The sequence below is a fragment of the Syngnathus acus genome, chromosome 16, assembly GCF_901709675.1.
Source record: "Syngnathus acus chromosome 16, fSynAcu1.2, whole genome shotgun sequence".
Taxonomy (NCBI): Eukaryota; Metazoa; Chordata; class Actinopteri; order Syngnathiformes; family Syngnathidae; genus Syngnathus; species Syngnathus acus.
Window position 1 is genome coordinate 1782438 of NC_051101.1, and position 26910 is coordinate 1809347.

A 26910-nucleotide genomic window follows, 5' to 3' on the forward strand; every position below is an offset into this window, starting at 1 on the left:
TGACTATAATTTACTAACGGTTTCACTGAGTGAGTAAGTATTCGTGTACTTCCGCGTACAATGTTTTTTCTTTTTTACCGTCCTCCCCCCCGTCCAGCCCCCACCTTTGCTCACTTCACTTCACTTGATGACACACGACAACTTTTTCCCTACACGAAACACGATTTAGGCGCTCGGACGGACGTTTTCTCCCTCTTTGCGGGTGAGTAAAGCTTTTAAACATAACCATCGGCGAGATGTTTGTTGGACCTTTTTTAAAAAAATGCTGGAAAAAGGTGACCACGAAGGTGTGTTTTTTTCCCCCCTCTGACAAATCCCCCAGCACGATAACGCTACGCCGACCGGGGGCTTTCGCCGGGCTACACTGCCTTATGTGCGACTCTGTTTTGTAAATATAAACGATTTAATAAAACGGTTCGTTTTGATGACACCTTTCAAGCCTCAAAGCACGAAGTACTGGGATTGTCACATGTGGATATTTGTGCTAGGAGGCGTTTGTGTGTTCTGGTGTCGTTGATGTTTAGATCAAAGGGCGAGTTGCATTTAGGTCTCTGAAAAATCATCGGAATTCACAGAGTTGCTGGAGTTTGGGACTGACAGCTGATTGGGAGAATTGTCTTGTTGATCATTTATTATTTGTAGTGTGACAGCCAGGCCATCAGTATGCCTGCCCCACTGTGGCACATGACAAAGGATATGAAACCTGCAAACGGTGGGCTAAATGCGGCCAGAGCGTTTTCTTACATTGTTTATATTATTGATTTTATCATTATATTCAGCAAATATAACAAATTTCAATTTAAAAAATATTTAGAGTATTCTAAATTAATATGAAACTTAAGTTTTCTTAATTTCCTGCCTGTCAAAAAAAAAAAAACAGTAAAACCTGATTTGAAGCTTTATTGAAAAGTCCTAAAGGTTTGAACCCCTGAAATGCTCATTGAGCCCAACAAACGTTTGCTAATTGTTCTTCATCATACTTTAAGTACGACCCAGAAACAAAATGGCTACCTTGCATAGCCTAGTTAAAGATGCAGACGAGATCAATAAGGAGCGTCTGCATAATATTGATTGCTGCTTTTTGTGTGTGTGTGTGTGTGTGTGTGTGTGTGTGTGTGTGTGTGTGTGTGTGTGTGTGTGTGTGTGTGTGTGTGTGTGTGTGTGTGTGTGTGTGTGTGTGTGTGTGTGTGTGTGTGTGTGTGTGTGTGTGTGTGTGCGCGCATGTGTGTGTGCGCGCATGTGTGTGTGTGTGTGTGTGTGTGCGCGCATGTGTGTGTGTGCGCGCATGTGTGTGTGTGCGCGCATGTGTGTGTGTGTGCGCATGTGTGTGTGTGCGTGCGCGCGTGTCTCTCCTCTCAGGAAGCGTCAGTGAGCGCATAATTGGTCTCAATAAGCACAGTTAGTCAGTCCACGCTTTGCTTCATCATTGAGCATTTTGCTAATTTTGCTCTCCCGCAATGCTGCTTGCAGCTGATGGCGGGCGTAGCAACTTCCCGTCAGAGAGTCGAGGGGTAGCAAGTTGGTGGCACCGCCTGGGCGCTGGCTCAACAAGTGGCGGCTTGTGTGCAGCGTAAAGGCCTCCTTCTCTTCCTTTTAAAGGAATGTTGGCTGTTTTGTCCCACTTCGGTACCTCTGCCGTGTCGTAAAACTTGGGCCGCCGTGAGGATAAACAGCAGCCGCGGAATTGTAGGTGGGGGGTTTCGGGGGTGATGTTCTCACAAGCTGACTCTGAGCATTAGCAGACGAGCTAATAATACAAACACATTTCTACACATGTAGCAGTTTGAGAGAGAGCTGACACAAAAATATTGTAGTCAAACAAAATAGTGTGCTGCCATCTAGTGGTCGACATTAAGATTACACCCTAAATAAACAGGAAGCAGATCAACATAGTTATCACCTGCTTGTTTAATTTCACGCTTGATGAGTGAAAATCAATTTAGTGGTTTCTGTATCAAGAAGACGAGAGGTCAGCACAAACGACTTCCCTGGTTTCATCCGCGTTGCTTGGCCAGGATCGTCACCCGTCCGTCCCACTTAGCGCTCTGGAAAAGCCAGAAAATGGAAAGACTTACTACCCCGGCTGTCATGCGGAGTCTTGCGGCGGCCAGTTAGGGGGAGCTGAAGCGAGATGCCAAGCGAGCGTGTGAGAATGAAGTCATTCATGGGAGGCCTGGAAAAAAACTAAAGTCCAAGGATGGCTGTTGAAAACTTGGTTATGCCTTAGCAAAGTTAGCATAGTTGAAAGCAAGTCAACAATGCAAAACGCTTTACAAATGGTTTGCATCGATAGTTGAGGTTTTAAAAGCGATGGACCCTCGTGAGGATAAGCGAAATCAGAAAATGGATGAATGGATTGATGGATGGTAGATGATTGCATATATGTAGGCAGTCACTTACAGTGGTAGTGGAAGACAAAGCAATATTCTTGACTGAAATGTTACACTGCCTCCTACAGGCTGAGTTGTGTGTGTGTTTTTTACGTCAACAATACCTTTCCACTTAAAATGCTCTGACTTTTATAAAAGACTAGAAAATGCAATTTCTGTAGAAATTGCATGTGAAGGCGAAGAAGCTGAACAAATACTTGGGGAATGCTACAGAATGATGTCAAATGACAGTGAAGTTAAATCGGACAATACATGTAGAAGTGAGAGCAGAGATTGAATGCCCCATAAAGAATGAATGGTGAAAAAAGTGAAATTTTGGGTAAAACAAATGGTCAAAAAAAAGAGTTGAAATATGGAATGAAACAAAAACTACAGGTTAGTAACCCTCACTTTGGAATTCTAAAGTTGAAACCGGTTGAATCGGACAAAAAGTGTAAAAAGATAGTTAAAAGTAGTGCCAAAACTATTGGAATTATGAACAAAATGAAAACTACATGTTAATAACCCATACTTTGTAATCCTAAAGTTGAAACCGGCTTGATTCAGGCCACTTCTGGTTTGTTTGGGGCACTTCTGGTTCAATGTAAGGCATTATTGGTTTGTTTGAGGCACTTCCTGTATGATTTGGGGCACTTCCGGTTCAATTTAGGGCACTTCCGGTTCAATAGTTTAAAGTTTGAATGGGTTGAATCGATTGAAAACTGTAGAAATTAGGAGGGAAAAACGAAATTATGTGAAATTTTGCAAAATTCTCCGGGAATTTTAAAGTCGAAAATGTGTCATTTGTGAATCGTAGGAAGTTTTGGAATAGGTAGGCATAAGATGAACAGTTTAAAGTTGGAACGGGTTGAATCGGTAGAGAAATGTAGAAATTAAAAGGGGGAAATCAAAATTTTGTGAAATTTTGCAAAATTCTGTGGGAATTTTAACGTTGAAAATGTGAATTTTTTGTTAAGTGGAAAGTTTTGGAATTGGTAGGCATAAGATGAACAGTTTAAAGTTGTTTTTGTTGAATCGGTCAAGAAATGTAAAAATTAGAAGGGAAAAACGAAATTTAGCAAAATTCTGCAGGAAATTTAAAGTTGAAAAGGTGACATTTTTTAGTACGTTGTAAGTTTTAGAATCGGTAGGCAAAAGATGAACATTTTAAAGTTGGAACGAGTTGAATTGGTCAAGAAATGTAGAAATTAGAAGAGGAAAAAGTGAAATTTTGTGACATTTTGCGCAAATCTTTAACGTAAAAACATGAAATTATTGAATGTGGCAATTTTTGAAATGTTGAAAATCCTCCCCAATGTGATTTGGATGTGCTGAATGATTTCAAGCTGGAACAATGTAAATGTGAAATGTTGAATGTGCCATTAAGAATGAACGGGGAAATTTTGCCGTGAATTTTGCGAAAACGGAAAAGTTTTGGAATTAGAAAAAAATGGAAGCACTCATCACTGAATATTTGGAATATGTTGAAATTGGAATGAGGTGACTCGGATGAAGTATGTGGAAGTAGTAGCGGGACAAAAAAGTGTGTCAACCCAAAAAAGTAGATGAACATATGTGTGAAGGCCTTCGTCTTCAGACTAAATATGTTTTTTCAAATCTTAAGTTAAGTTGTTTCAAGTCTTAAGTTGTTTTCAAAATGTTCAAAGCGCTAAATCGACCGATTAAATTGCTCGGACGTTTAATTTAACATCAGTACCATAAATGAAAGGACTGCCTTGATCTGAATCCGTTCTATTACGTAGACCGCCCTAGCCCAGAAGAGGGAAAGCCATTCATCGCAATACCAACATATATTCCCCCCCGACACAAAGCTCTGCAAAATCTTTCGGTTTGGTGTGAGTTTAGCGTAGCCACATAACGTCCTTGGTGGCAAAAATCGTTTCTACATGGGCACTATGTAAAAGCAAAGGAAATCCAGACACACTAGCCAGACTTATAAATAAACGACTCACTCATAGTGTGTGTGTTTGGCCTCAGCAATTAGGCCTACATGCACACACGGAAGCAGTTAGAGCAAGGGAAGTGCCAATCGGTGCCAGTCGATGGCTCCTGGCCTATCAAATGTTTCCATGGAGCCAGTGACCTCCATGTAGCTGCAGTGGGGGTTGTGGAAGAATGAAATGTTCTCTGGATGGAAGAAGAAAAAGAACAGAAAATGACCATAAAAAATCATGAATCCAGATAGATGTGAAATAAACAGCATTTAATATCATTGAGCTCAAAATACAATCATGACAAAATTAACAGAACCATTTGTAGTTCTCTGCAGAGGATAAAGAACATATGAATTACAATCCGTTGAAGGGTCAAAGCGTGGCAACCTACTGTATTAGCAATAGCATTAAGCTAGCAAACTGAAAGGCCAAGTTGGTTGTTCTTCTGTTTTCTTGAAACTATAGCTGACAAACTACGTTTTAAAATTTTTATTGCTTTCTCTGCCTATTAACATTGATTGGACAGGCCAGGTGTCCCTAATGTAACGTCCCGCCAGCGCCACAGCGGCCGGCCGGGCGGCGCTTTGTTTTTTACCGGCTGTCGAAGCGGCGGTGAGATTTCTGGGATAGCTTTGCCCTTTGTGTGCAGCGCGCATGCGCACAGACGAATGGACGTTGGCTGGTGTTTGTCGGGGGCGGGGGGCATATCCAGAAGCAGGTTATCCCTCCCTCTATGACTTTTTTCCCTCCACAATCTTTTTGAAAAATTTCCAACTTTTTGTTCCTCAGAGCTCCAAATGTTTCCCCGACTTGTGGCAAAAGAACACTGCCGCAGAACGCGCCTCTGGCGCTGCCGTTGCCGCTGGCGCGTTCACTGAGCCGAGGCGCACGAGGCAGGAAGCAGCTGCACTTGTGAAAGATGTTTTGTGTTGCCCCTCACTTTTTCCAACTCAACGTGAGCACGTTACTTTTAAATTGCCCGGCCGCCACTTGGCCGAGTGAGCTTTTGTTTCCAGCCAGCCGAAGCCGCCACTTTTCATTTTGTGTGACATAACACTTGTTTGGAGGAACTTTGTGAAATTGCCGTAGCGAGACAGTAAAGATATTGGAAATCACAATCACAACATTAAGGGAAGAAAAAAATCTTGATGCGTCATTTGAAAAAAATAGTTGACGACAAAGGCAAAAAAAAAACATTGGCTCGTATCTCAAGGCGCCACACACTGTACCTGCCATGTAATGCGTGCATAAAACGTCCCTGCTGCTCTTATGTAACAGCATGCTGAACAGGAAAACACACACACACACACACACACACACACACACACACACACACACACACTCAGAGGCAGCAGTGTGTTTTCACTGAGGTGTTAGCTTACGTCACCTCTGCCAACTGCAGCCAAAAAGCATTTGTTCCCCGGTGGAAGCGTTTAGTGTGTTTGTGAAGAGAGGACATTGTTCATGTTCACGTGCTTCCTTCCTCTACGCCCACCCCCATGCAAACATTTTCAGGTGATTCTTTTTCCTGCACTTGACCTCATCTGCCTTGTTGTTGTTTTCCTCCTGATTTTTGTGTCGTCCCTGGTCTGCAACGACCCGCACCCCCACCCTTGCTTTACTCCCTCTCTCTCCCCCTCTCTGTGTTTAGTCTATGAGGGCCGTGGGGGGTAGCGTTCGTCCCAAAAGCTGTGAAAAAAAAAAAATGTGCTGAAGGTCCTGAAAGGCAGTAAAAAAAGAATACAGTATACATCAATGCTTCGCAATTATTTTCTCTTTTGTGTTCTTCTGAGGAAGAAGAAAATAATTTAGCCCCCACCACCCCCAACTCTCTGCTGCGACCATAAATGTTCTCAGTTGTCTATAAAATTATTAATACTCCTCTGCACAATATTGAATTCTTAGTAACATGAAAGAAAACCAAAAAGAAATACCGTATTGGCCTGAATATAAGATGATGTTTTTTGCATTGAAATAAGACTGAGAAAGTGGGGGTCGTCTTACATTTGGGGTCTAGACATTATAACCATTCACAACACGAGATGGCGCCAAATATCTTTAAAGTGAAGTTACGTCACCGCACCTTAAGTCTCGCGTGAGTTACCTCAGCTTATCGCGATTGTTAGAGCTTGTGCGCAGCGGTAAGTTAAAGGTTGCAGGTATCGACTGAGTATGTTGCTGTGATCGTGTACGTCCTTGACTCAAAGTGAATATATACGTTTCATTGTTACTACTGTCCACTGTTGTGCCGTTTGTCCGATCGTGGTTTGCTTCGTGTGCGCGCCGTTTGATTGACAGTCCGGCACGCTCCTTTAAATTTGCCTTGCATCGTACGAGTAGCCGTTACGCAGCAGCACGGCGACTAACGGTTGCCAGCAAATGTATTTTGTTGTCTCGATGACTTATGTTTGGTGTGTTGCCAAGAGTGTTTCATTTATGGTTATTTAGTATAGCGGAACCGTTTCGCGCAGTTAGTTATATAATGTGTGCCGTCTGCGAGTGTTGTGTGACGTCAGAAGTTGAGCGTTGATTTACGTGCTGTAATTCTGTCTGTTGCAGAACCACACTCACACACCCCACAAACCACACACACCCTTCACACACTTCACACAATTTTTGCCAGTTTGCCTGTATGCCCCTATGAGCCACAGTGCCTGCTACTTTTTTGCCAATAATTCAGTAAAGCAATCAAAACTGAACCACGTCTTCCCTCCTGTGTTCTAACCGACACCCGGGGGCGAAAAGAGCATAAGCATCCGAGCCAACCCCCAATACAGTCCTCAGGCTCCCCAACAATAGCGGTAGCAGTTTGCATTTTTTATTGCAATGCTTTTCCTTATTCAGATTTGTTTCAAGACTACAGTTACAGTTAGACTTCACTTTGATGGTTAATGCAGTTATTGCAATTTTGTTGTTTTATCACAGTAGATTGGTTTATTTACATTTCATAAACCAGAAGCCATTCATTTACAAATGTGATTGCACTTTAGTTTACATATTTAAATGTTCAGATATTAGGATGTGATAGACAGTTTTTGCAAAATAACATGCTTTTTCTCTCGAATATATTGTTATAATCATTTGTTTCAGATGTACTGTAATTATTTTCCGTATAAAAATTTAATTTGGTGTTCAAAAAGTCTTTTTTCAAACTTGAGTCAAAAAGTCTTTTTTCAAATTTGAGTCTTGAAAAAGAGGGGGGTCGTCTTATAATCAGGGTCGTCTTATATTCGGGCCAATACGGTATCTGTTGAATAACCCTTTTTCTACTCTGATCTCTATTAAAGCCTTCTACTGTCATGGAGGTGCAATTACAATATATTGAAGCTTTACTCTGCAATTTTATTTATTTTTGCTGCTTGAGGCCAGACAATCTTGTCCTACTGTTGCTCAGCAGGTTTTGTTGCCGTGTCAACTTCCTGTGCCGCTTCCTCATGTCAGCGTAGAGGCCAGCTCTCATACTTATCATCTTACACCGCCCCTCCTTCCATTCCTTCTGTCTGGCTTTCCCTTTCTTCCGTCGTATGGCGCCTGAGGAAATGGCTCTGATCGCTTCCTGAGGAAATTACACCCACTTCCTGTCCTGCGTTGCATCACCACCTTGCACTCTGAGTGCTCTTCTCTTTCGCTCTCTCTTTTGGTTGGGAATCCCCTCAGCAGCGGCTAATGAGCCAGTGCGGCCGGATGAGCGCGACGAGTACACGGCAGCCGTTAGCCGGCGCGACCGCCAAAGGTCTATTTTTGGTAGAGCACAAGAGGACCGGAATTGGGCTCCATTGTGAGCGTCTGTAAGATGATGACCCAACTTGTCCAGGTGCACCTTGGAGTGCGTCAAAGGGCGCCATTTTGATTTGATGCAAAAGGAACGGTCATTTTTTTTCAGCTGCTCCGAGATTGACGCAGCCTGGTTTCACTCAACATTGACTCAGTTTGTTGAATTGTTCTGCATATCAAATTGGATTTCACCCATTGAGATGTAAAACAAAAATAATCTTTCGTTTATATTAGCATTAGTACCATATTTATATTAGCATGTCAACGGTTTATTACATGTTATGTTTGAAAAATTGTTCTCTTTCTGTCAAAACTGCCATACATGACGGCTCATATCTTGAAAAACCCGTTATTTGGGTCACGGGGACCTCAGTTGGGTCACGGGACCTCAAGGCACCACTGTACGTGGCAAAGTGCCCCTTCACTAAATTGATATTATAAATCCAGATTTCACACTCTTAGTAGAATTTGTCAAACCTTCAAGATGGCCAATTAATTTGTATAGCTTGTGTTCTATGGCGTCCTAAGTAGTGTTGGACCGCAGCCTGGAGGGCCGAGGAATGCTGCTGTAAAAAACACTTGTCGCATGCACGCACGCACACGGGCTCCTCACAATCACATCGGAATGGCCCCCTTCCACATGTGTGGCGAGTCTTAACTCTCTCTCACACATACACACACACACGCAAGCACGCACGCTCGATGGCTATCATTAGATTGATGCCACCTGACACTTGGTAAGACCTGGAATGTGTCGGGTGGGAGAGCACCGAAACCACGCCTTCCCCCGCCACCACCTCTTAGTAACATTCGAAGAGCTCGAGCATGCTAACTATGCTAAGCTAACGAGACTAAATTCACCCAACATTCCCCACTCAATCACCTTTTGACCTCCCTGGCTGACTTGAGCTTCACACTATGTCACGACTTGCGTCACACTCGTTTGGCAGGAAGCGAGCGGTCCAGTTGTCAAACTTTGGTTCAACGACAGCCAAAGGATGGGACTCGCGCGGCGTGTGTTTTTTGTGCTTCTTTGGTAATCCGACCCGCATCATGTACGTGTTCTGAGAGAGTCGTGCACTGTCCGTCCGTGTGGTGTTATTTCTGTGGTAGCGCAGCGTAGGCGGCGTTGGTTTGGTTAACCCTCCTTATGCGCGCGACTCCAAAATGACCCGCAGCCCACCGCAAGCGACTGTGAATGAATGGCTGCATTCTTCCCCTCGCTCGCTTGCTTGCTCGCTCAATGGCTCAGTTTGGCCTTGGCTCAAAGAGCTTTGTTGCAAAGAACTCACCTTGACCCCCAAACACTCGTCGGCTCTCTCGGTCGCCCAACGACCGTCGCATTCACACGTCAACACCTTTTCTCGTAGAACTCCATTGGGAGATTGTCGCTGAATGAATTTCAGAAACACCGATCATCACAGCCATTTCTTTCATTGGAGGACTTCCATTGTGCACATGTACATCTATGCTATGAAAAAAAATCACTTTTATGAATTTCTGTCTACATCTAATCAGACACAATTTCCAACCATTTGCAGATGTAGGGAGGCATCGACTTACGCCTGTGTCCAAACCTCTGTTATTGTTGTTTCCTGTTTGGTCTGCCTCACCTACCCTTGCTTGTTCGTCAGGCTTCCAGCAACACAAAGCTCTCACTTACACAATCATCAGCTGGGAGTCAATGTTGAAAGCAAGCGACGTTTAAGCCTTGCGTGATGATGAGCTGCCCTTTGCAAAGATGTTGGTGAAATTGTGAAACGGGCTGCTTTCACAATGTCAGTTTTGACATTTTTGGATATGGAAGCACCTTGCTCTGCATTTTGACTGTTTACTGTTTAATTTAGCAACTATTTTTACTGTTTTGCAACTTTCACTACAGTGCCCCCTCCACATTGACCCTCCCTTGTTAGTCAGTGTTCCGGCAACACAATTCTCTTACACAACGAGCGCTTCTTAATGAACTGGAACGACTCAGGAAGTCATTCATGAAGGCAAACGTGTACTCGGCCCACAGTCTCTCGACCTTACCACAAAAGGCGCGTTTCGCCCACGCCGGCGGCCCACGCGTATCGTCTAACCACACCGAGCGATGACCCCGGCGTGCAATTAAAATGAGATAATTCCACCAAGGAAGTGAGTCGACCGGAATGAGACCACTCGGTTTCCCGTAAGGAGCCGGTTTTCTTTGCTCCTCTGTGAGGTTGTTTCGGCGGCTGCCGAATAAAAGAGGCTGTGTTTGGAGGAGGTCAATGTGTCAGGCTGGCTCGTATTTTAAAGCACGTTGCTGTCTGAAACACGGAGGGCAATTATAAATAAGACCCGCGCCGTGCGGAAAGCCTCCATTATAGCGTCGTTCCAGCCAAAAGTCAGATGGAAAACAAGTCATCATGCAGTCAGCTAAAAGCCAAAATGTGTCCTGAGAAGAACTTAATGAACTCTCCTCTGGGGATATGCATTTATTTTTATTAAACATGCCAAATGGAACGGGGGGGGGGGACACATCACATAAGTAGTCCATGCTCAACGTAGCTCAAGTAGCAAACTGGCACCGATGTAGCAAAAATTACAGCCAACTCACCCTCCAAATCCATGCTAAGATTTTGTGTGTGTGTGTGTGTGTTTGTGGAATGCAGGGCGCGTTTGGGGCTCGGGCACAGCCATGAACATCATCGGGGCCGAGGACGAGGACTTTGAGAACGACCTGAACGACGTGGTGGACGAGCGCTGCTTATTCAGCAGCATCGAAATGCTGAAGGAGCGCCCCGCCCACCTGCTGGTCTTCATGCAGCACGTCATCCTCCAGTTTGACCCGGCGCCGCTGGTGAGACGCTCACTTTCACTTATGGTCAACTCAATTTTACAACAGATATTTTAAATATTCTTGGCACCAATTCACAAATGTTAGATGCAATTCAAATGAAATTTACCAGCCGCCATCCAGCGATAGCGAACTCCGGCAGTTGCCGTGACAACGCAGTTATCTATTAGAGCGGAAATAGGCCACGCTCGATTGTAGCGGACAGCACAAAGGCGAACGTTTTTAACGGTTTTCTACCCGAGAGTTCCCACACCCGAGCCGCTTCCCCTTTCTCACAGCGGCTAACGTGAACACGTGTGTTCATCGAAGGCTTTGTCATCGTGACTCGTGTTCATGCAATTGTCTCTGTGTACTTCCATGAGTCATCATCACCGTGTTTTGTGGGCTAAGATCATCTGTGTGTGTGCTCTCTCAGCTTTGTTACCTCCACGCCGACCTCCTGAAGAACCTCAATGCCAAAGAAACCAAGAAGCAGTTTGTGGAGTTCCACAACACCTTCTTGGACAAGGGCGCGGTAAGTGGGAAAGGAATCCTGAGCTCTCGTCACATACAAGGTCACTGTAGTGAACAAAAATGAAAAAATACAAAATAAAAACATTTTGTTTACTAGTAACATGAACAAAATGTTGATAAATTGATTTGATAAATGTTGAACCATTTTTTCTTTTACTTGTTCAAAGTTAGAAAGAAATCCCCCAATCAAAAAAATATTAGGACTACTGTTTTAAAAAGAAATTTACAGTTGATAATTTGACATTGCTTTTTACTGTTTACAACCAAGCCAGTCTTTTTATATTGCTGATTCATACAGTATGGAGTTCATTTTCTTCATCAAAACAAATAGCAAAAACTGGAGTTTTTTTTGGAGGGGAGGAATAAATTAATGGTGCTTTGTGCAATTAATCTCAATGGATAATGGAGAAGCTGACTTAAGCACTTAATCACAAACGTAATTTATAAATCAAGGTACCACTGTATGGATTCTCGTTATTAAAAAGCAAATATTCTCAACTTCCTGTTCAGCCCGTGAGAAAACCCATTTGTCCCTTTTGCCCCCCTACTTTCCATTCTTCTCCCGATTGGACTTCAACCCTCACCTAGTAACAGCTGGAAGATCATTTGTAGTGTCGAAGCGTCCCCTTGTGGTGATATAGAGTCACTGTCAGCTATGTTGTCATTGCAGATCCTCAGAGTCGCAGTACCTCCCCGCATAGTCACCGAACTGGGTGAGCAGCACTCCTTTGTGCAAATTTTGTTTTTTGTGGCGTATATCACATGTGACGTGACCTCACCCCACCACCACCAGACCGGACGCGCCCGGACATGCTGTCGGAAGACATCCTAAGACGCTATGCCTACGAGGTCCAACTGGAGCAGGCGGGTGAGGTGGCCAAGCAGCTGGAGGACTTCCGCAAAAAGCGCAAGATGGGGATGACGCCCAACGAGACGGAGCTGATCGACGTGGAGAGCCACTACCCCACCGACCGCATCCCCATGGAGATGAAGGAGAAGTCGGTCGCCGAGAACCTGCTGGATAAGATGTCCGAGACGCAGTGAGTGTCCCTCCAATCCGTCCAGACCTTTTCCTACAAAAAACAAACTCTCAAAAATGTGATGTGAATTTTAATGGGGGGAAGTGGGGTGTTAGCACTGCCTAATGTTGTACTTTATTTTTAATTCTATATATTTATGCACCTCATGTTGTGTTTTAATACTAAGTTAATGGCCATTATGCTGCTCTTTCTGTTGTACCCACCTCAGCCACCTGAGGGCAGTATAATACCAATGGACATATCACTGTTTGTTGAGACATCTCAACTCCTCTCATCTCGTCAGTACGGCACTAAAATTAATTAGCAGAGGACAAAGACTATTAGTTTTCGTTACACCACTCGTGTTGTTGCTCTTTTCCTGTTCAGTACGTTACTGAAAGGGTTGTAGCACTACAACATAGATGCTAATTAGCATTAGGTTAAGCCTTTTTTTTTGTTTTATCAAATTGTTCACTTTCTGCCGACATAGTTGAGTCGCGTTCACCACCCCCAAGTCTGTGCTTGCAAGTCAAAGCAAAAAATTGCACTTGCTCATGGGGTTCTGATTTGTACTAACAAGCCTGCTTTCATTTTTAAAACAAACAGCTCAAAGCCACAAGTTAAAGTCCAGACTTTGCCTTAATCTCGCAAACTTTTGCACCACAATAAGCAGGTCACATGATTAGCGTTATGAGATGTGTTAACAGCGGATTTAAGACTGTTTGGGGAGTGGAATGGGCCGCGAGCGGTGCCACGCTGGCAGGAAGGATCTGGAGCTGGCATGCAGCCAGCTGGGAGCCAGCGCTGGCTGCTCACCCTTTGCAAACCGGCATTACGCTCTAAAGGGATAAATCTGAAAAAGTGAAGGAATGATATCAGGGCATAGATATGTCACTTTTTTCTCAATAACATAAAACTCACCCTTTGCAAACCGGCATTACGCTAAAAAGGAATAAAATCTGAAAAGTGAAGGAAATGATATCAGGGCATAGATATGTCACTTTTTTTCTCAAAAACATGAAACTAACCCTTTGCAAACCGGCATTACGCTTAAAAGGGATCAAATCTGAAAAAGTGAAGGAACGATATCAGGGCATAGATATGTCACTTTTTTCTCAAGAACATAAAACAAATTTGTAGTGTCATTTGTTTGTTTGATTCCTTTGATATGGTCCTAATTTGCCTGTGTACCAAAAAAAACAAATACATGGATGGCCCACCTCATCATACTTGGGCACCGGGCCAAATTAACATCTTGCCAAGTTAGGGATGGCACTCTTTCTCCTCCAATCAACAATCAAATTGTCTCATGTAACAAGTGCGTCTGTATTGGCTGGCACGCTTGCACGCCCGCCCCACCGACAAAACCAGCGTTTGCGCAGGGAAGTCCCAAGAAAGCCCCCCCCCCCTTCCTTTTTGGAGTTGACAACAAGGCGCAAGTGTCGTGTTTCCGCTGTCTTGCCTGCGGGTTGCATCAGACAGACAAAAATGCTTAAATAGCTTTTGCGCTCACGCCGCAGCATTCCGAGCTTGCAGGACGCATCGACTTCACTCAACTTTTGCTTGACTGAAAATTTAGCTGACTTTGAAGTTACTTTTTTGCATTCAGATTACAGTTCAGCTTTGCATGCGTTGCTCACTTTTTTTGTGTATTTTTTTTGGTTCCTTTTTTTTTTCTTCTTTTTGAAATTAGAATATGTTCAATAGCTTGATTTTTGAACAAAACAACACGACGGTTGGCTTTAATTTGGATCACAACAAACGCGGTCGCTTTAGGTTCCACCGGCCCAAAAGGCACAATTTGTTGCTCGTAAACAGTCGCGCACGAGAGCGCAAACATGCTACTTAAAAGAAAGAGGTCAGTCTGCTTCAAAAAAGTATTTATTTCCTCAACGATTGACGGTATTTCCTTCTCTTTTCAGACCAACCATCGTCTTGGATGAAGAGAAATGGTGAGTTGAACATGTTTTTCAGGAACTTGATTATTGTCTTTGGACGGATGATTTGCATGGTGTTCTTAAACTTGGATGAGGTCAAAGTGAAGCTTAAACAAGTCGTTGCTTGTTAGCTGTGTTCATTCGTTGCGACATTCTCTGCCAGACAAAAGGGACTTTAGTGTTCATGACCACACCCAATTTCTCCTCCAGTTGCATAATTTTGTCTCCTGCTCATTTGACTCCCCCAGCCCCGTTTTTGAGGAACGTCATCAGCGCCCAGTGATCCAATGACACAATGAGCAGATGTGCGCACACAAAGGAGACTTTCTCCTCTCGTGACTTGTTTTGCGATTCAAACCAGTTAAACACGTGTGACGCGCTTTAGGCAAAATAATCCAAAATTGTAAAGAGCATATCTTCAAATCAGACTAAAATAGATTCTATATTTCGAAGAAGGCCATCACACGGATAAGCACCTAATAGATGGCTGCTACCTTGGCAAATAGCACAAATTTGCCAAATGAGATGAGTCCATCCATCCATCCGGATCTGATGTTGACTGCTTTCAATGTCTGTTTTGTAGCCAGTCCATCTTTTCGGCAGTGGCCTACTTCATGAAGCACCTTGGAGTAAAAACCAGGGCAGTGGACAGCAAGAAGTCCCGAGGGGGCTTCTTCCGCAGTAAGCTGGTCAAGGTAAAAGCGAGTGGACGGAACTGTTGTCGTGACCCTGCTCTTCCTTCATATGGTATCCTCCTTCCTCAGAACAAGAAGGACGAGTCCACCAAGACCAAGCCCAGGGGCGGCTTCCCAGGGATCCCAAGCTGGATCGCCGGCAACCGTATGTAATAGCGATTCGGCTTGTGGCCCCGCTCGGCGACCGTTCCGATCCGTCAATGACCGTTTCTCTCCTGTTACAGCTGAGGTCAAACCTAAAACAGAAGCCGAAGGTACAAGTCATCCGAGCGCTCGCTTCCACTGCACCGCCTTATTTGTGAACAGTGAACCCCCGTTTAGCGTGTTAGACACAGAACCCTACTAATGAACCCCCCCCCCCCGCACCCAGGCACGTTTGCATGTCCCAATCACACAAGGAGGTTTTGTACTCTTGAGTACTTGGTTGTAGGTTGAGTTGTGCACCCTCGGACCGGACTAACCAAACCACGCCACCCCCCCCCCCCCCCCCCCCCCAATCCGGTGTACCCATTTTTACTAACAGAGTGCATGTCGGTGGTTTTGTGTTTACCCGCCACCTGGTTCAAATATCCTAACTTGGCCCTCTTTTGCTGTTTTCTAGCGGACAGGGAGAAAGGGAGTCAGGAGCGTAAAGGTCCAACACCCGTCCGAGGATCCTTTGTCGACTCGACCGCGCCCCCCCTCCCCGGCAGGAAGTCGGGCTCCGGAGGCGGCGGCTCCGGCCCTCTTCCTTTGGTGGAGATCACGGACGGGTCGGGCAACAATGCCAGCCTGAGCAACAGCCACGAGGCCCTGCACTCTGATGGTACGTGCGTGTGGCCGCTTTGGTGAAGCAGCGTGGGCTCAGGATCCCAAACTTGTTCCAGGCCTCTCCAGCAATCGTCTGGAGCCGCTCAACTTGTCGGAATGGGCCGACGTGTCCCCCGTGGGGCCGGGGTGCTCGCTGAGTGTCGGGGAGCCCTTCTTGGCGGGCGACGCTCCCGCGGAGGACAACCCGGAGAAGGACTGGTGAGGACGCGAGGCGAATTCAACTGGCGTCTGTCGTCAGCCAAAGTCAAGCAATGCGCGGCGGTCCTCGGGCCGACGATGTCTCGTCCCTGCTGTGTGCTCGCTTTGTGCCACGTCGCCCCGCCTCCCTTCCGCTGTCGAAAAAGCCAAGCTCGCATTGGTGTCCCTTGCAACCTTTCCTCTCCTTTCTTCATTCCTCTTGTCTTGTCCTAATGTTTGAACCAGCACTTTTGTTGCCTTCTTAGCATCGTTGGCGATTTTAGTGCAGAAGTGTCTTTGTTAAGCGTCTTTGGGTCCTTGAAAAGCGCTATATAAATTGAATTAATTATTATTATTAAGTGTGTCAGCAATTTGGTTCTCAGCTTTGGACTCAAATTAGGGATGACTTGATTTCAGGCGCAGATGTTTGTTTCTTGCTCCTCGTATAGTGCAACTTGTCAAGTCAAATCAAGTCCATCTTTTTACATTCAGGCCCGCATGACGATATGGGAAAATTTGGCCACCAGTCAAAATAATGCTGCTTTTCAGCCGTACGTTATTTCTATAAGAGGCAAAGTATGAAAAGAATTTTTGTGTGGTCGCCTGCCTCTTTTGTCTGCACGTCTGGGCGCGCGCAGCCCCGTCGACGCTCGTCTCTGTCACGTGTGCATTTGCGTGTGGCGCCAGCAAGCCGTGTTTGCAGCCAAAAGTCTCAGAGTTGCAAGTGTGCATAGCTTAGGTGTTAACCTTGTGCTGTCCCGTGTTTTCACAGGCGCAAGACAAGGTGGGCGCCTTCACGGACACTGCTACACATGCACGCACATACACACACACACACACGCACACACACACACAGAGTAGCACAAGTTAAGTATCGTTTTTCTGGAATTAACTTGACTGTTGGATCCAACTGGAGAATGGCTCGCTCATTTATGTAAAGTGTTTTTTTTGCACTTGCATTTTGCATGCTCTGTGGAACTAAATTGCCACTCAACAAGATTGGGATATTGGCTTAAACATATCACATCCATTGAAAAGCATTGAGATTTAAAAAAAAAAAAAAAAATGTATCCCTCAAATATCCGATATTTTTTTAAATAAAATGGTTTCGATTTTCGGTATCAAAAAGTGATAGTTAATAAAATATTTCAGAAATATTAGTTTAGGAATTCTGTGTGCCCTGCGATTGGCTGGCAACCGGTTCAGGGTGTCCCCCGCCTACTGCCCGATGACTGCTGGGATAGGCTCCAGCACGCCCGCAACCCCCGTGGGGACAAGCGGTATAGAAAATGGATGGACAGATACAGTGCCTTGTAAAAGTATTCGGTCCCCTTGAACCTTTCAACATTTCGCGACATTTCAGGCTTCAAACATAAAGATATTGAATATACTTTTCTGTTTATAAAAGTTTTATTTTTTGTCAAGAATCAACAACAAGTGGGACACAATCGTGAAGTGGAACAAAATTTATTGGATGATTTAAACTTTTTTAACAAATAAAAAACTGAAAAGTGGGGCGTGCAATATTATTCGGCCCCCTTGCGCTAATACTTTGTAGCGCCACCTTTTGCTGCAATTACAGCTGCAAGTCGCTTGGGGTATGTCTCTATCAGTTTTGCACATCGAGAGACTGGAATTCTTGCCCATTCTTCCTTGCAAAACAGCTCGAGCTCAGTGAGGTTGGATGGAGAGCGTTTGTGAACAGCAGTCTTCAGCTCTTTCCACAGATTCTCGATTGGATTCAGGTCTGGACTTTGACTTGGCCATTCTAACACCTGGATACGTCTATTTGTGAACCATTCCATTGTAGATTTGGCTTTATGTTTTGGATCATTGTCCTGTTGGAAGATAAATCTCCGTCCCAGTCTCAGGACCTTTGCAGACTCCAACAGGTTTTCTTCCAGAATGGTCCTGTATTTGGCTCCATCCATCTTCCCATCAATTTTAGCCATCTTCCCTGTCCCTGCTGAAGAAAAGCAGGCCCAAACCATGATGCTGCCACCACCATGTTTGACAGTGGGGATGGTGTGTTCAGGGTGATGAGCTGTGTTGCTTTTACGCAAACATATCGTTTTGCATTGTGGCCAAAAAGTTCGATTTTGGTTTCATCTGACCAGAGCACCTTCTTCCACATGTTTGGTGTGTCTCCCAGGTGGCTTGTGGCAAACTTTAAACGAGACTTTTTATGGATATCTTTGAGAAATGGCTTTCTTCTTGCCACTCTTCCATAAAGGCCAGATTTGCGCAGTGCACCACTGATTGTTGTCCTATGGACAGACTCTCCCACCTCAGCTGTAGTTATCTGCAGTTCATCCAGAGTGATCATGGGCCTCTTGGCTGCATCTCTGATCAGTCTTCTCCTTGTGTGAGATGAAAGTTTGGACGGACGGCCGGGTCTTGGTAGATTTGCAGTGGTCTGATACTCCTTCCATTTCAATATAATTGCTTGCACAGTGCTCCTTGAGATGTTTTAAAGCTTGGGAAATCTTTTTGTATCCAAATCCGGCTTTAAACTTCTCCACAACAGTATCTCGGACCTGCCTGGTGTGTTCCTTTGTCTTCATGGTTCTCTCTGCGCTTTAAACAGAACCCTGAGACTATCAAAGAGCAGGTGCATTTATACGGAGACTTGATTACACACAGGTGCATTCTATTTATCATCATCAGTCATTTAGGACAACATTGGATCATTCAAAGATCCTCACTGAACTTCTGGAGTGAGTTTGCTGCACTGAAAGTAAAGGGGCCGAATAATATTGCACGCCCCACTTTTCAGTTTTTTAGTTGTTAAAAATGTTTAAATTATCCAATAAATTTCGTTCCACTTCACGATTGTGTCCCACTTGTTGATTCTTGATAAAAAAATTTAAATTTTATATCTTTGTTTGAAGCCTGAAATGTGGCGAAATGTTGAAAGGTTCAAGGGGGCCGAATACTTTCGCAAGGCACTGTAGATAGTTTAGGAATCATGGGATGAAAAGAGAATAATTAAATTGTTCTTGTAAGAAAAAAGTGTTTTTTCCTGTTTTATTTTTCTGATGCTTTGTGCAGTCATAGGACGAAAAGAAGAAAAGGGAATTTTTGCAGTTGAGTTTTTTTAATGAACATTCTGTGATGGATGGATGAAAGTTTGACAGTCAGTTGGCGAAGCATGAGTTTCATTGGCCAATATGAAACCTGGACTGAACGTGTCATTTTCTAACATGCCTGTTTTTCGTTTCTCTGTCGTTCCTCACGTCTGTCCACTACGTCACTTTTCTGCTGTCTCTGAACTCTTTGCCTGTATTTTCTTTCTCCCGTCCACATTTTACTGTCATTGTTCCCCGTCTTATCCCCTCCCTGTCCACTTGCGTCCCCTGCCTCCCTCCCCCTCTCACCTCGAACCGGCAGTAAGAAGGTGGCACGTAGCGAGAGCGCACGCGTGCACCGCCAGCTGTCACGGCGCCGCGGCTCATCCCGGGCCAAACAGTTGCGCTCTCGTAGCGACGTGGACCTGCAGCCGCCGTCCGCTGGCCCCCATTTGTAAGAGTGCACAGCAGGGATGGACACGAACCTGCGTTCAAATAAGTATCATTCATTTGCTCCGCCGACAATGCTAAACTATGATTTAGCATGTATGACAGCATTTGTAGCTTAAATGTTCTGTAAAAAATTTTAGTATGAATTTATCAATCATAAATTCTAGATTAATTTTGTCAACGAAACATGGAGAAGGGGCAGTTGACGAGTGTACTGCAACTATGTGACTTTCAATAAGTTTTTGTACCAGCAGCGAAGGAGCGGCGACGGCTGTTTCGGATGGCTCAAGCTCGTCGCCTGCCAGCCCCGCCCCTCAGCCCGAGGAGATGGAGCCGCGCCTGCTGGAGTTCGAGCAGGATCCTCCCAACTGGAGGGAGCTGGCCTCGCCAGAAGCACTCTCCGGCCTCAGCAAGAAGGAGACCAAGAGGCAGGAGGTCATCAACGGTGAGAACGGGACGCAAACCTGGTTTGGGGAGCTGCTTCGTTTTTTACCAGTTTTCCCATTTCTGGATTCATTTCTTCCCTGTAGAGTTGTTCGCCACGGAGCACGCCCACGTGCGCATGCTGAGCGTCCTCCAGATGATCTTCTCCAAGCCTCTGGAGCGAGAGGAGCTCCTCAGCTCCACCGAGCTGGCCGCCATCTTCCCCAACCTGGACGAGATTATCGAAATGCACTGTGAGCGTTTGTTGGGAGTGCATTTGGAGAGGAAGTAGAAGAAGTAAAAGGTGGCAATAAAGCGTTCTGTCCCATCTGTACAGATCACTTCTATGAGAACCTGAAGAAACTTCGTCAGGAGGACAACTTTATCGTCAAATCCATCAGCACGACCGTCCTCAACAGAGTAAGAACTTGCTTTTTATTTTGTGCCCTCCCTCCAATCTTTTATTTAATTTTACATGCAGCCGTCGTCGATCAAAAAGTGCTCAAATATTGGAGGACTATGTTTTTCGATAGACAGTAAATAATTGTTTTATATTCCTGGTTGATAATATATACGCGTTTCTAGAGTGGGTATTTTTTCCACTAGACGTGCCGAAGCAGAATTTGACTGTACATTTGACTGTTTTGCATATTTTTTAAATTTCATTGATTTCTATGCCTTTCAGTTTGAGGGCACAGAAGGGGAATGGTTCCAGAAGCTGACAGCCCGCTTCTGCAGTCACCAATCGTGGGCTCTGGACCAGATCAAGAGCAGGCAGAAGAAGGAGGCTCGTTTCAACGCCTTCATTCAGGTGGCGCACTTGAGTAACGATGGCCATCTTGGCGGTAAGACAAAAGCACGCTGATGTGACGACAGGAGGCGGAGAGCAAGCCGCAATGTCGGAGGCTGCAGCTGAAGGACATCATTCCCATCGAGATGCAGAGGCTCACCAAGTATCCGCTGCTACTGGAAAACATCGCCAAGAACACAGGTGTCTTTTGAAACTACTGAATTACTTGTCGTATATTTTAACAAATCACATCATTGTATGAAAGTCTGCTAGCTTATTTGAACATAAATGTTGTAGCAAGATACTTAGACTGGAAATGGAACAATACTCGCAGACTGGAAATGGAACAATACTCGCAGGCCGATACTATTTACCCCCTGTCAGTGTATTATATCTGCTTCTTCACTGCTCTCTAGTGGCCAAAGTGCCATTGATGTCAACATGGAATCAGCATGCAAAAACGGTTTTACTTATCACTTGTATTATTGCTGTGCGGTTATACACAGTAAAATACTTCTACTTAAGCCTTAAGTCAAGTTACTCGAACCTTACATATCACGTTTATAAATTCTTCGGTTTTTCTCATTCAGTTGTGGTCTATAGAAAGTGGAACAGTGATGCTCTTGTCTGAATTCCTCGTTTTGATAGCATCACAGGTCCCTCTCTTGTACTTGTTCTGAGGTGCGTCTCTTTGAATGCAAATGTGATACTTCACACCCCACTTCCTCTAGGCCGGAAGATGTGTACCTCTCTTTCCAGTCAGACATATTTGTAGTTTTTTAGCCAAGGTAGAGTTTACTGGCGCTGCAAACTTTTTGATTGATTAAAAGATGTCAACGGCAGAAGACTTGTCCATACAACCATACATAACACTTAACAAAATAAATCCCCTCACAATATTTATGAACATGTCTTGTAAGCAAACACTGTAGTCAAGCTAAGAAGTAAGCTAGTGCTAGCGTTAGCGAGAAGCTAACCAATGCATTTAGCACATTATTGTGTTCCCCAAAAATAAAACAGCACCTCCGATGCAATTCATCTGATACAACTACTCAAAATACACCCACAATAATTAAAAACAGAGCGCACAGCACTAAAATCAAAGACCGATGCTGATGCTATGAAAACGAGGGCATCTTAGACACGCAATAATATGAACGTGAAATACAGTGTATTATTTTTGTGTCATCTCGAGCTTACTGCTTTACTGAATCCGTCGTTTCCATAGATTGAAGGAACTGAACCATCAACGAAACTAAGTCTTTCGGCGAATCCTTCTCTTTACTGACAAAAGATTTCTGAAACACTCGTCCTTGAACAATCAGGACTTTGCCCTCAGATGTGGGAACACTGCTTGAATTTTGCCCACAGATGTGGGAACAATGCTTGAATTTGACCAGGCACTTCTTTGAGGTTCTGATGCTGGGGGACAGTGCAATGAGTTGTGTGGATTGATGCATCCAACAATGGAACATCTCCACTTCGGCATTCTTGAGTTGTCTGGACTACAAAAGTCTCTCTGAATACTAAAAATGGCGGATTTGCGAAACCGTTTCGCCACACCCATTACCTTGTTTGGTGGTCCTGCTCCAAAGGATGTGACGTGATAGACAAAAATACGTAAAAGAAAATGGAGAAAACTGAACGGAGTCAAAAACAGATCATAAAAGTATCTCTGCAACACTTGGAGGGATAGATTACCCTTTTCTATAATCTTGGAGATTCCAAGTGCACAATAAAATGAATATAAAAGCAAAAAAAGTGGATTTTCCATGTTATGTCTACTTTAAGAGTGCATTTGTGTTAGTTTGAAACGATCATATGCATGGCAGAGGATTCCGGCGAGAAGGAGCGCATCCGGCAGAGCGCCGAGTGCTGCCGAAAGATCCTCAACCATGTCAACGAGGAGGTCAAAGTGATGGAGAACCTTTTGGTGAGAAAGGAAACGCCGCCGTGACTGACTCGCTCATTCGGTTTGGCAGGAAGTCTAATTTCTTCTGTTCTCGCAGACCCTCAAGGACTACCAGCGGCGATTAGACACGTCAGGTCTCAAGCCCAGCAACGAGCTCTATACCGAATATAAGGTACGCCGCAATGGGGGAAAACAGCAAATGATGAAAACTGAAAAACTATGGAGACCATTTATTGTGTGACTACTTGCAGCTTTCTTCTTCATTCTTCTTCTTCTTTTATTTTTTTAATTAGAACATCGACCTGACCCAAAAGAAGATGCTGTATGAAGGCCCCCTCACTTGGAAGGTCACCAAGGAGAAGGCTGTGGGTAAGTAACACACAGGGGAGGGGGGGGGGTCTCACCTAAGGCCCATGAGCGAAAAGCATATGATGGCGTGGTGGTGGTGTGTCCCCACCAGAGGTGCAGTGCGTGCTGCTGGGCGACCTGCTGGTGCTGCTGCAGAGACAGGACGACAAGATGGTGCTCAAGTGCCAGAGCAAGAGCATCATCGCCGTGCAGGAGGGCAAGCAGATGCTCAGCCCCATCATCAAACTCGACTCGGTCTTCCTGCGCGAGGTGGCCACAGGTCAGTCGCACACTCACACGGATGAAGCAGGAAAATAAGCAATAACAATCACCACATTTTGGGTAAAATGAAAACAGCAAACACATTTGAGAATGTTTGTAAATAAACAGGACATTTTTTAAGCCAGGAAAATCTAGCCTGGTGACGGTGCTTGGTTCATTTTTCAGATTTAAAGGCCTTCTACGTAATCTTCACCTGGGACAGCGGCGCGCAGATCTACGAGCTGGTGGCGCAGTCCGTGGGCGAGAGGAAACTGTGAGTGCCGCTTGACGGGCTGACAAATTGTTGCTCGCCGTCGTTTTTCAAGACGTAATCGTCTCTTTTGTTACCTTTTTGAGGCTGCTCATGCTTCTTGTCTAAGGCAAGTTCTAAAATGTGCATGCGTGCATGCAGGTGGACAAACGTGATCAAGCAAGCAGTAGATGATCTGAAGAAAAGTGGCGCTCCCATGAGGATCCCCCTCCCTCCTGGAAGCGGAGCCACCTTCGGTCCTTCTGGGTGAGTGTGTGTGCGCCTTGTCTGTCTTGCTATGGATTGGGGGGAGTAATTGCAAGCTTTGCTCATATGTTATTACGTGTTTCTCCTTTTGTGATTGTCCATTTGTGTGTCACATTGTGTGTGTGTCAGGCTGAGCGCCCCTCAAAGCCCCACGGAGAATGGCGCTTTGAAGAGCAGCGGGGGTGAGAAGCTCGCTCATTAGCATTGTTAGTTCATTGCCTCCTGGCTAAAACGGCGTCCGTGTGCAGATCACGATAAGGACAGCTTGAGCGACGACAAGTCGTCCGATCCCCGCCACTCTCTGATCGACTTCCTGTCTGACAAAGGCTTCGACCTCCTGGGACACTCCAACAGTGAACAGGAGAAGATGGCCGCCAGCGCCCTGGATGAAGGTGAAACGCCGTCCTCCGGCGCAGGCCGTGGTTATCGCTTAACGAGCCCCCCCCTTCCGTTCTCGTAGTCATGCTGCTGAAGAGGCTGCTGGTCGGGAGCATCAGCCTGTCGGAGGACGGCGAAGATGGGGAAGAGCCCAGCTATGAAATGGACAGCTGTCAATCAACAGGTGCTCGTTGGTGTCCGCAGATACAAGTTTGATGCTTTCCAAAGTGTGCACATTTCGAGCACCGTCACTTGCCTGCCGTTAATTGATCCTCGGCTTGCTTAGAAGAAGGCCCGCTGAATGAGGAGAAGGAAGTTGTTGACGCTAAAGGAGACGCGGAGAGCCTCCCCTCGGAGACGGCCAGACTGGTGTTGCCCCCGCATAGGATGGAGCAAGTGTGCCGGAGGCTCGTCAGACTGGAGCGGCAAATCAAGATGCTCCAGGTGACTAGAGAAGCAAAATGGAGAAAAACATGCAAGGTGGCGTTTGTTACACAAGATGCTCTTCGTGTCTCGTAGACTGTTGAAGAGGAACATCACAGGCTGCAGGAGGCTTTGTCCAAGTTCTCCTTGGAGGGCGGCCACTTTGCCTAAGACGTCAGCTGCTGGCCATAAGGTGAGACATTGCACAATTCCCCGAGAATTGTGCGTTTGAATTGTTCTCGAGAGATATTGTGCTCTGTAACTACGATTGCTTGAAGTGAAGCTTTGAATGAATGCTTGTCTCTTTTTCTGTTTAGACTTTTTTTTTTAACTGGTGCTGGTTTGGAGTGCAAGAGGCTTTTGGATAAATGTCCGCAAGCCTTCCCTTCGCTCGGACGGGTCCTGGATATTTACTGGAGGATGAACAAGGGGAGGAAAATGACTTTTGCGGCCAGTGCTGTGGGATGCGTGTGGTTGTCTCAGCTCCGAGGTGGCGCTGCGGAGCATTATGTGGCACCGCATACCGTCACGTAGCATCGTGTTAGTTAGCGCGACCTCATGTTGAATTGCGCGTGACCCCGCTGCAGAACATGACGTTGCGCATCGCGTCAAGCTACCTGGCGTAATGTTGCGTAGCGCTGCCTTGATTATGCAAAGAAAGGATTTGAACGAACCAAAAAAAAGACCTCTTTTGATTGCGTATTTGCAGAGGTGCCAAAAACAAAAGCAACACAATCGACACTTTTTGCTGCCTACTAAAAAGTGCTCTTCCACATACATACACCGCTGAACGAATCAAGTCCCCCCACCCCCAAAAAACCACAAAGTTGCCTTAGGAAGCCATTGTAAAGCACCGCATGGTGTAAATTCATTTGCCAAAGTACAACGGAAATGCACATCTTTTATTCGAATAGTTGAACATGTGTGAGGTTGTGAATTTTCTGGAGGCTTCTTACCGTATCAGACATTTTTGTCTTTAGGAATAGGATCGGCCAACAAGCTGTTAATAATGGAGATTTTGTTTGTGTTGACTGTTATTTATTCCTTTTTGGGACGCAAGGCAGCGCTGGGCCAGACCGGGAGCATAAACGTAGACGTGAAAGCCAAAGTAGAATGTAGAACAAGTGCGACAGTTTGGTTAGCGCGAACAAGATGTAAGTCGACGATTATTGTCCTAATAACAACGGAAAATGTCAAAGTAGGGTAGGAAAGTCTAATAAATAATGTACTTTCTCAAATAGTGGCCACCACTATTTGGAGGAGCAGGCAAAGTACACAAAGGAAAAACTGGGGCCCAGCGCTGCTACCGTTGCAGATTAGGTAGCATGTGAGTCCATAACAGCATTTGCGTTGAAGACAGTATATTTATAGATTAGGCAGTGCATGACCAAAAATGACTCTCTATTTTACGCAAAATGAATGGGGAGAGTGAGTACGTTTTTCCTGGCAGCCAGTCAAAATGCTCACTAAAAACACAGCCTTAAACAAAACATTTAAAAAGTCTGCGTGGCGTTATGTCGCCTAGCGCCGCCGCGCAGCGTTCCCACCAGGCAGCGTTCCCACCAGGCAGCGTACGTGGCTTCTTAGCGCTGCGTTACATTATTAGCGTTAGCTCACGAAGCATTAACTGCCTTTGCGAATTGACCAGTGTCGCCGAACATTTTATTGCATTGTTAAAGAAATGAGCCGCAAGTCCAAAAAAAGACAGCAGCCAGCAGCCCTTTTTTAATGTGTGTAGTTGCAGAAGGGTGCTCAGTCTAAACTCTGTTTTGGCAGGAAACAGCAGCGCTTGGTAGGCCATGGATTGAATTCCAATGCACCAAAATGGACACTCGGGTCGGAAAATGTTCTGAACGTTCTTATTGTATTATTAGATGGGGGGGGGGCCTTCACGTAATAATCTCTGCTCTGAGTACCATGTTGGAATTGGCCAAATGATGACAATTTAGCACTAGCAGCTTGTATCATATTTGCTGAATGTACCATAGGTTTTTCTCTTATACGCAATGACTATGCAAGATGTATACTGTGTATTTTGGGTTTTGATTTTACTGAGGCTGTTGAAATGATGTACACTTCAAGGAAAACAAATGTGGTACGTTGTTGTTTTATAATAAATTGGGGAAATAAATATCTCTCCTTTTTTATTTGTTTCATACCAATCACTAGAAGTCAGCATGAGTTTGTTCTTGACTCAGCAAATAAAGATTTGGTTTCAACAAAGTTGGAGTTGGCCCGGCATGTCCCAAATTAACATTTTAACCCCAAAG

The 26910-nt window shown here is 45.0% G+C and overlaps 1 protein-coding gene across 7 annotated transcripts; it reads left to right on the plus strand.

The window, feature by feature from the left end:
• The first annotated feature begins 51 nt into the window (after window positions 1–51).
• On the plus strand, window positions 52–26773 carry arhgef1b (Rho guanine nucleotide exchange factor (GEF) 1b). 7 transcript variants are annotated; one of them, XM_037273154.1, is made up of 30 exons: window positions 52–202; window positions 10735–10922; window positions 11335–11433; window positions 12103–12145; window positions 12226–12472; window positions 14374–14403; window positions 14972–15083; window positions 15153–15228; window positions 15308–15337; window positions 15685–15888; window positions 15950–16091; window positions 16843–16854; window positions 19461–19592; window positions 19840–20033; window positions 20119–20265; window positions 20349–20431; window positions 20697–20822; window positions 20888–21002; window positions 22634–22734; window positions 22811–22885; window positions 23007–23082; window positions 23174–23341; window positions 23509–23596; window positions 23735–23839; window positions 23969–24021; window positions 24088–24231; window positions 24300–24401; window positions 24504–24661; window positions 24737–24833; window positions 24958–26773. In XM_037273154.1, the coding sequence occupies exons 1-29, from the start codon at window positions 61–63 to the stop codon at window positions 24809–24811; spliced, it is 3267 nt and encodes a 1088-aa protein (XP_037129049.1). In that variant the 5' UTR covers window positions 52–60; the 3' UTR covers window positions 24812–24833; window positions 24958–26773. The 7 variants fall into 7 exon arrangements, with proteins under 7 accessions (XP_037129049.1, XP_037129051.1, XP_037129050.1 ...); XM_037273156.1 differs by having other exon boundaries at window positions 24507–24661; XM_037273155.1 differs by having other exon boundaries at window positions 19843–20033.
• The last annotated feature ends 137 nt before the right edge of the window (window positions 26774–26910 follow it).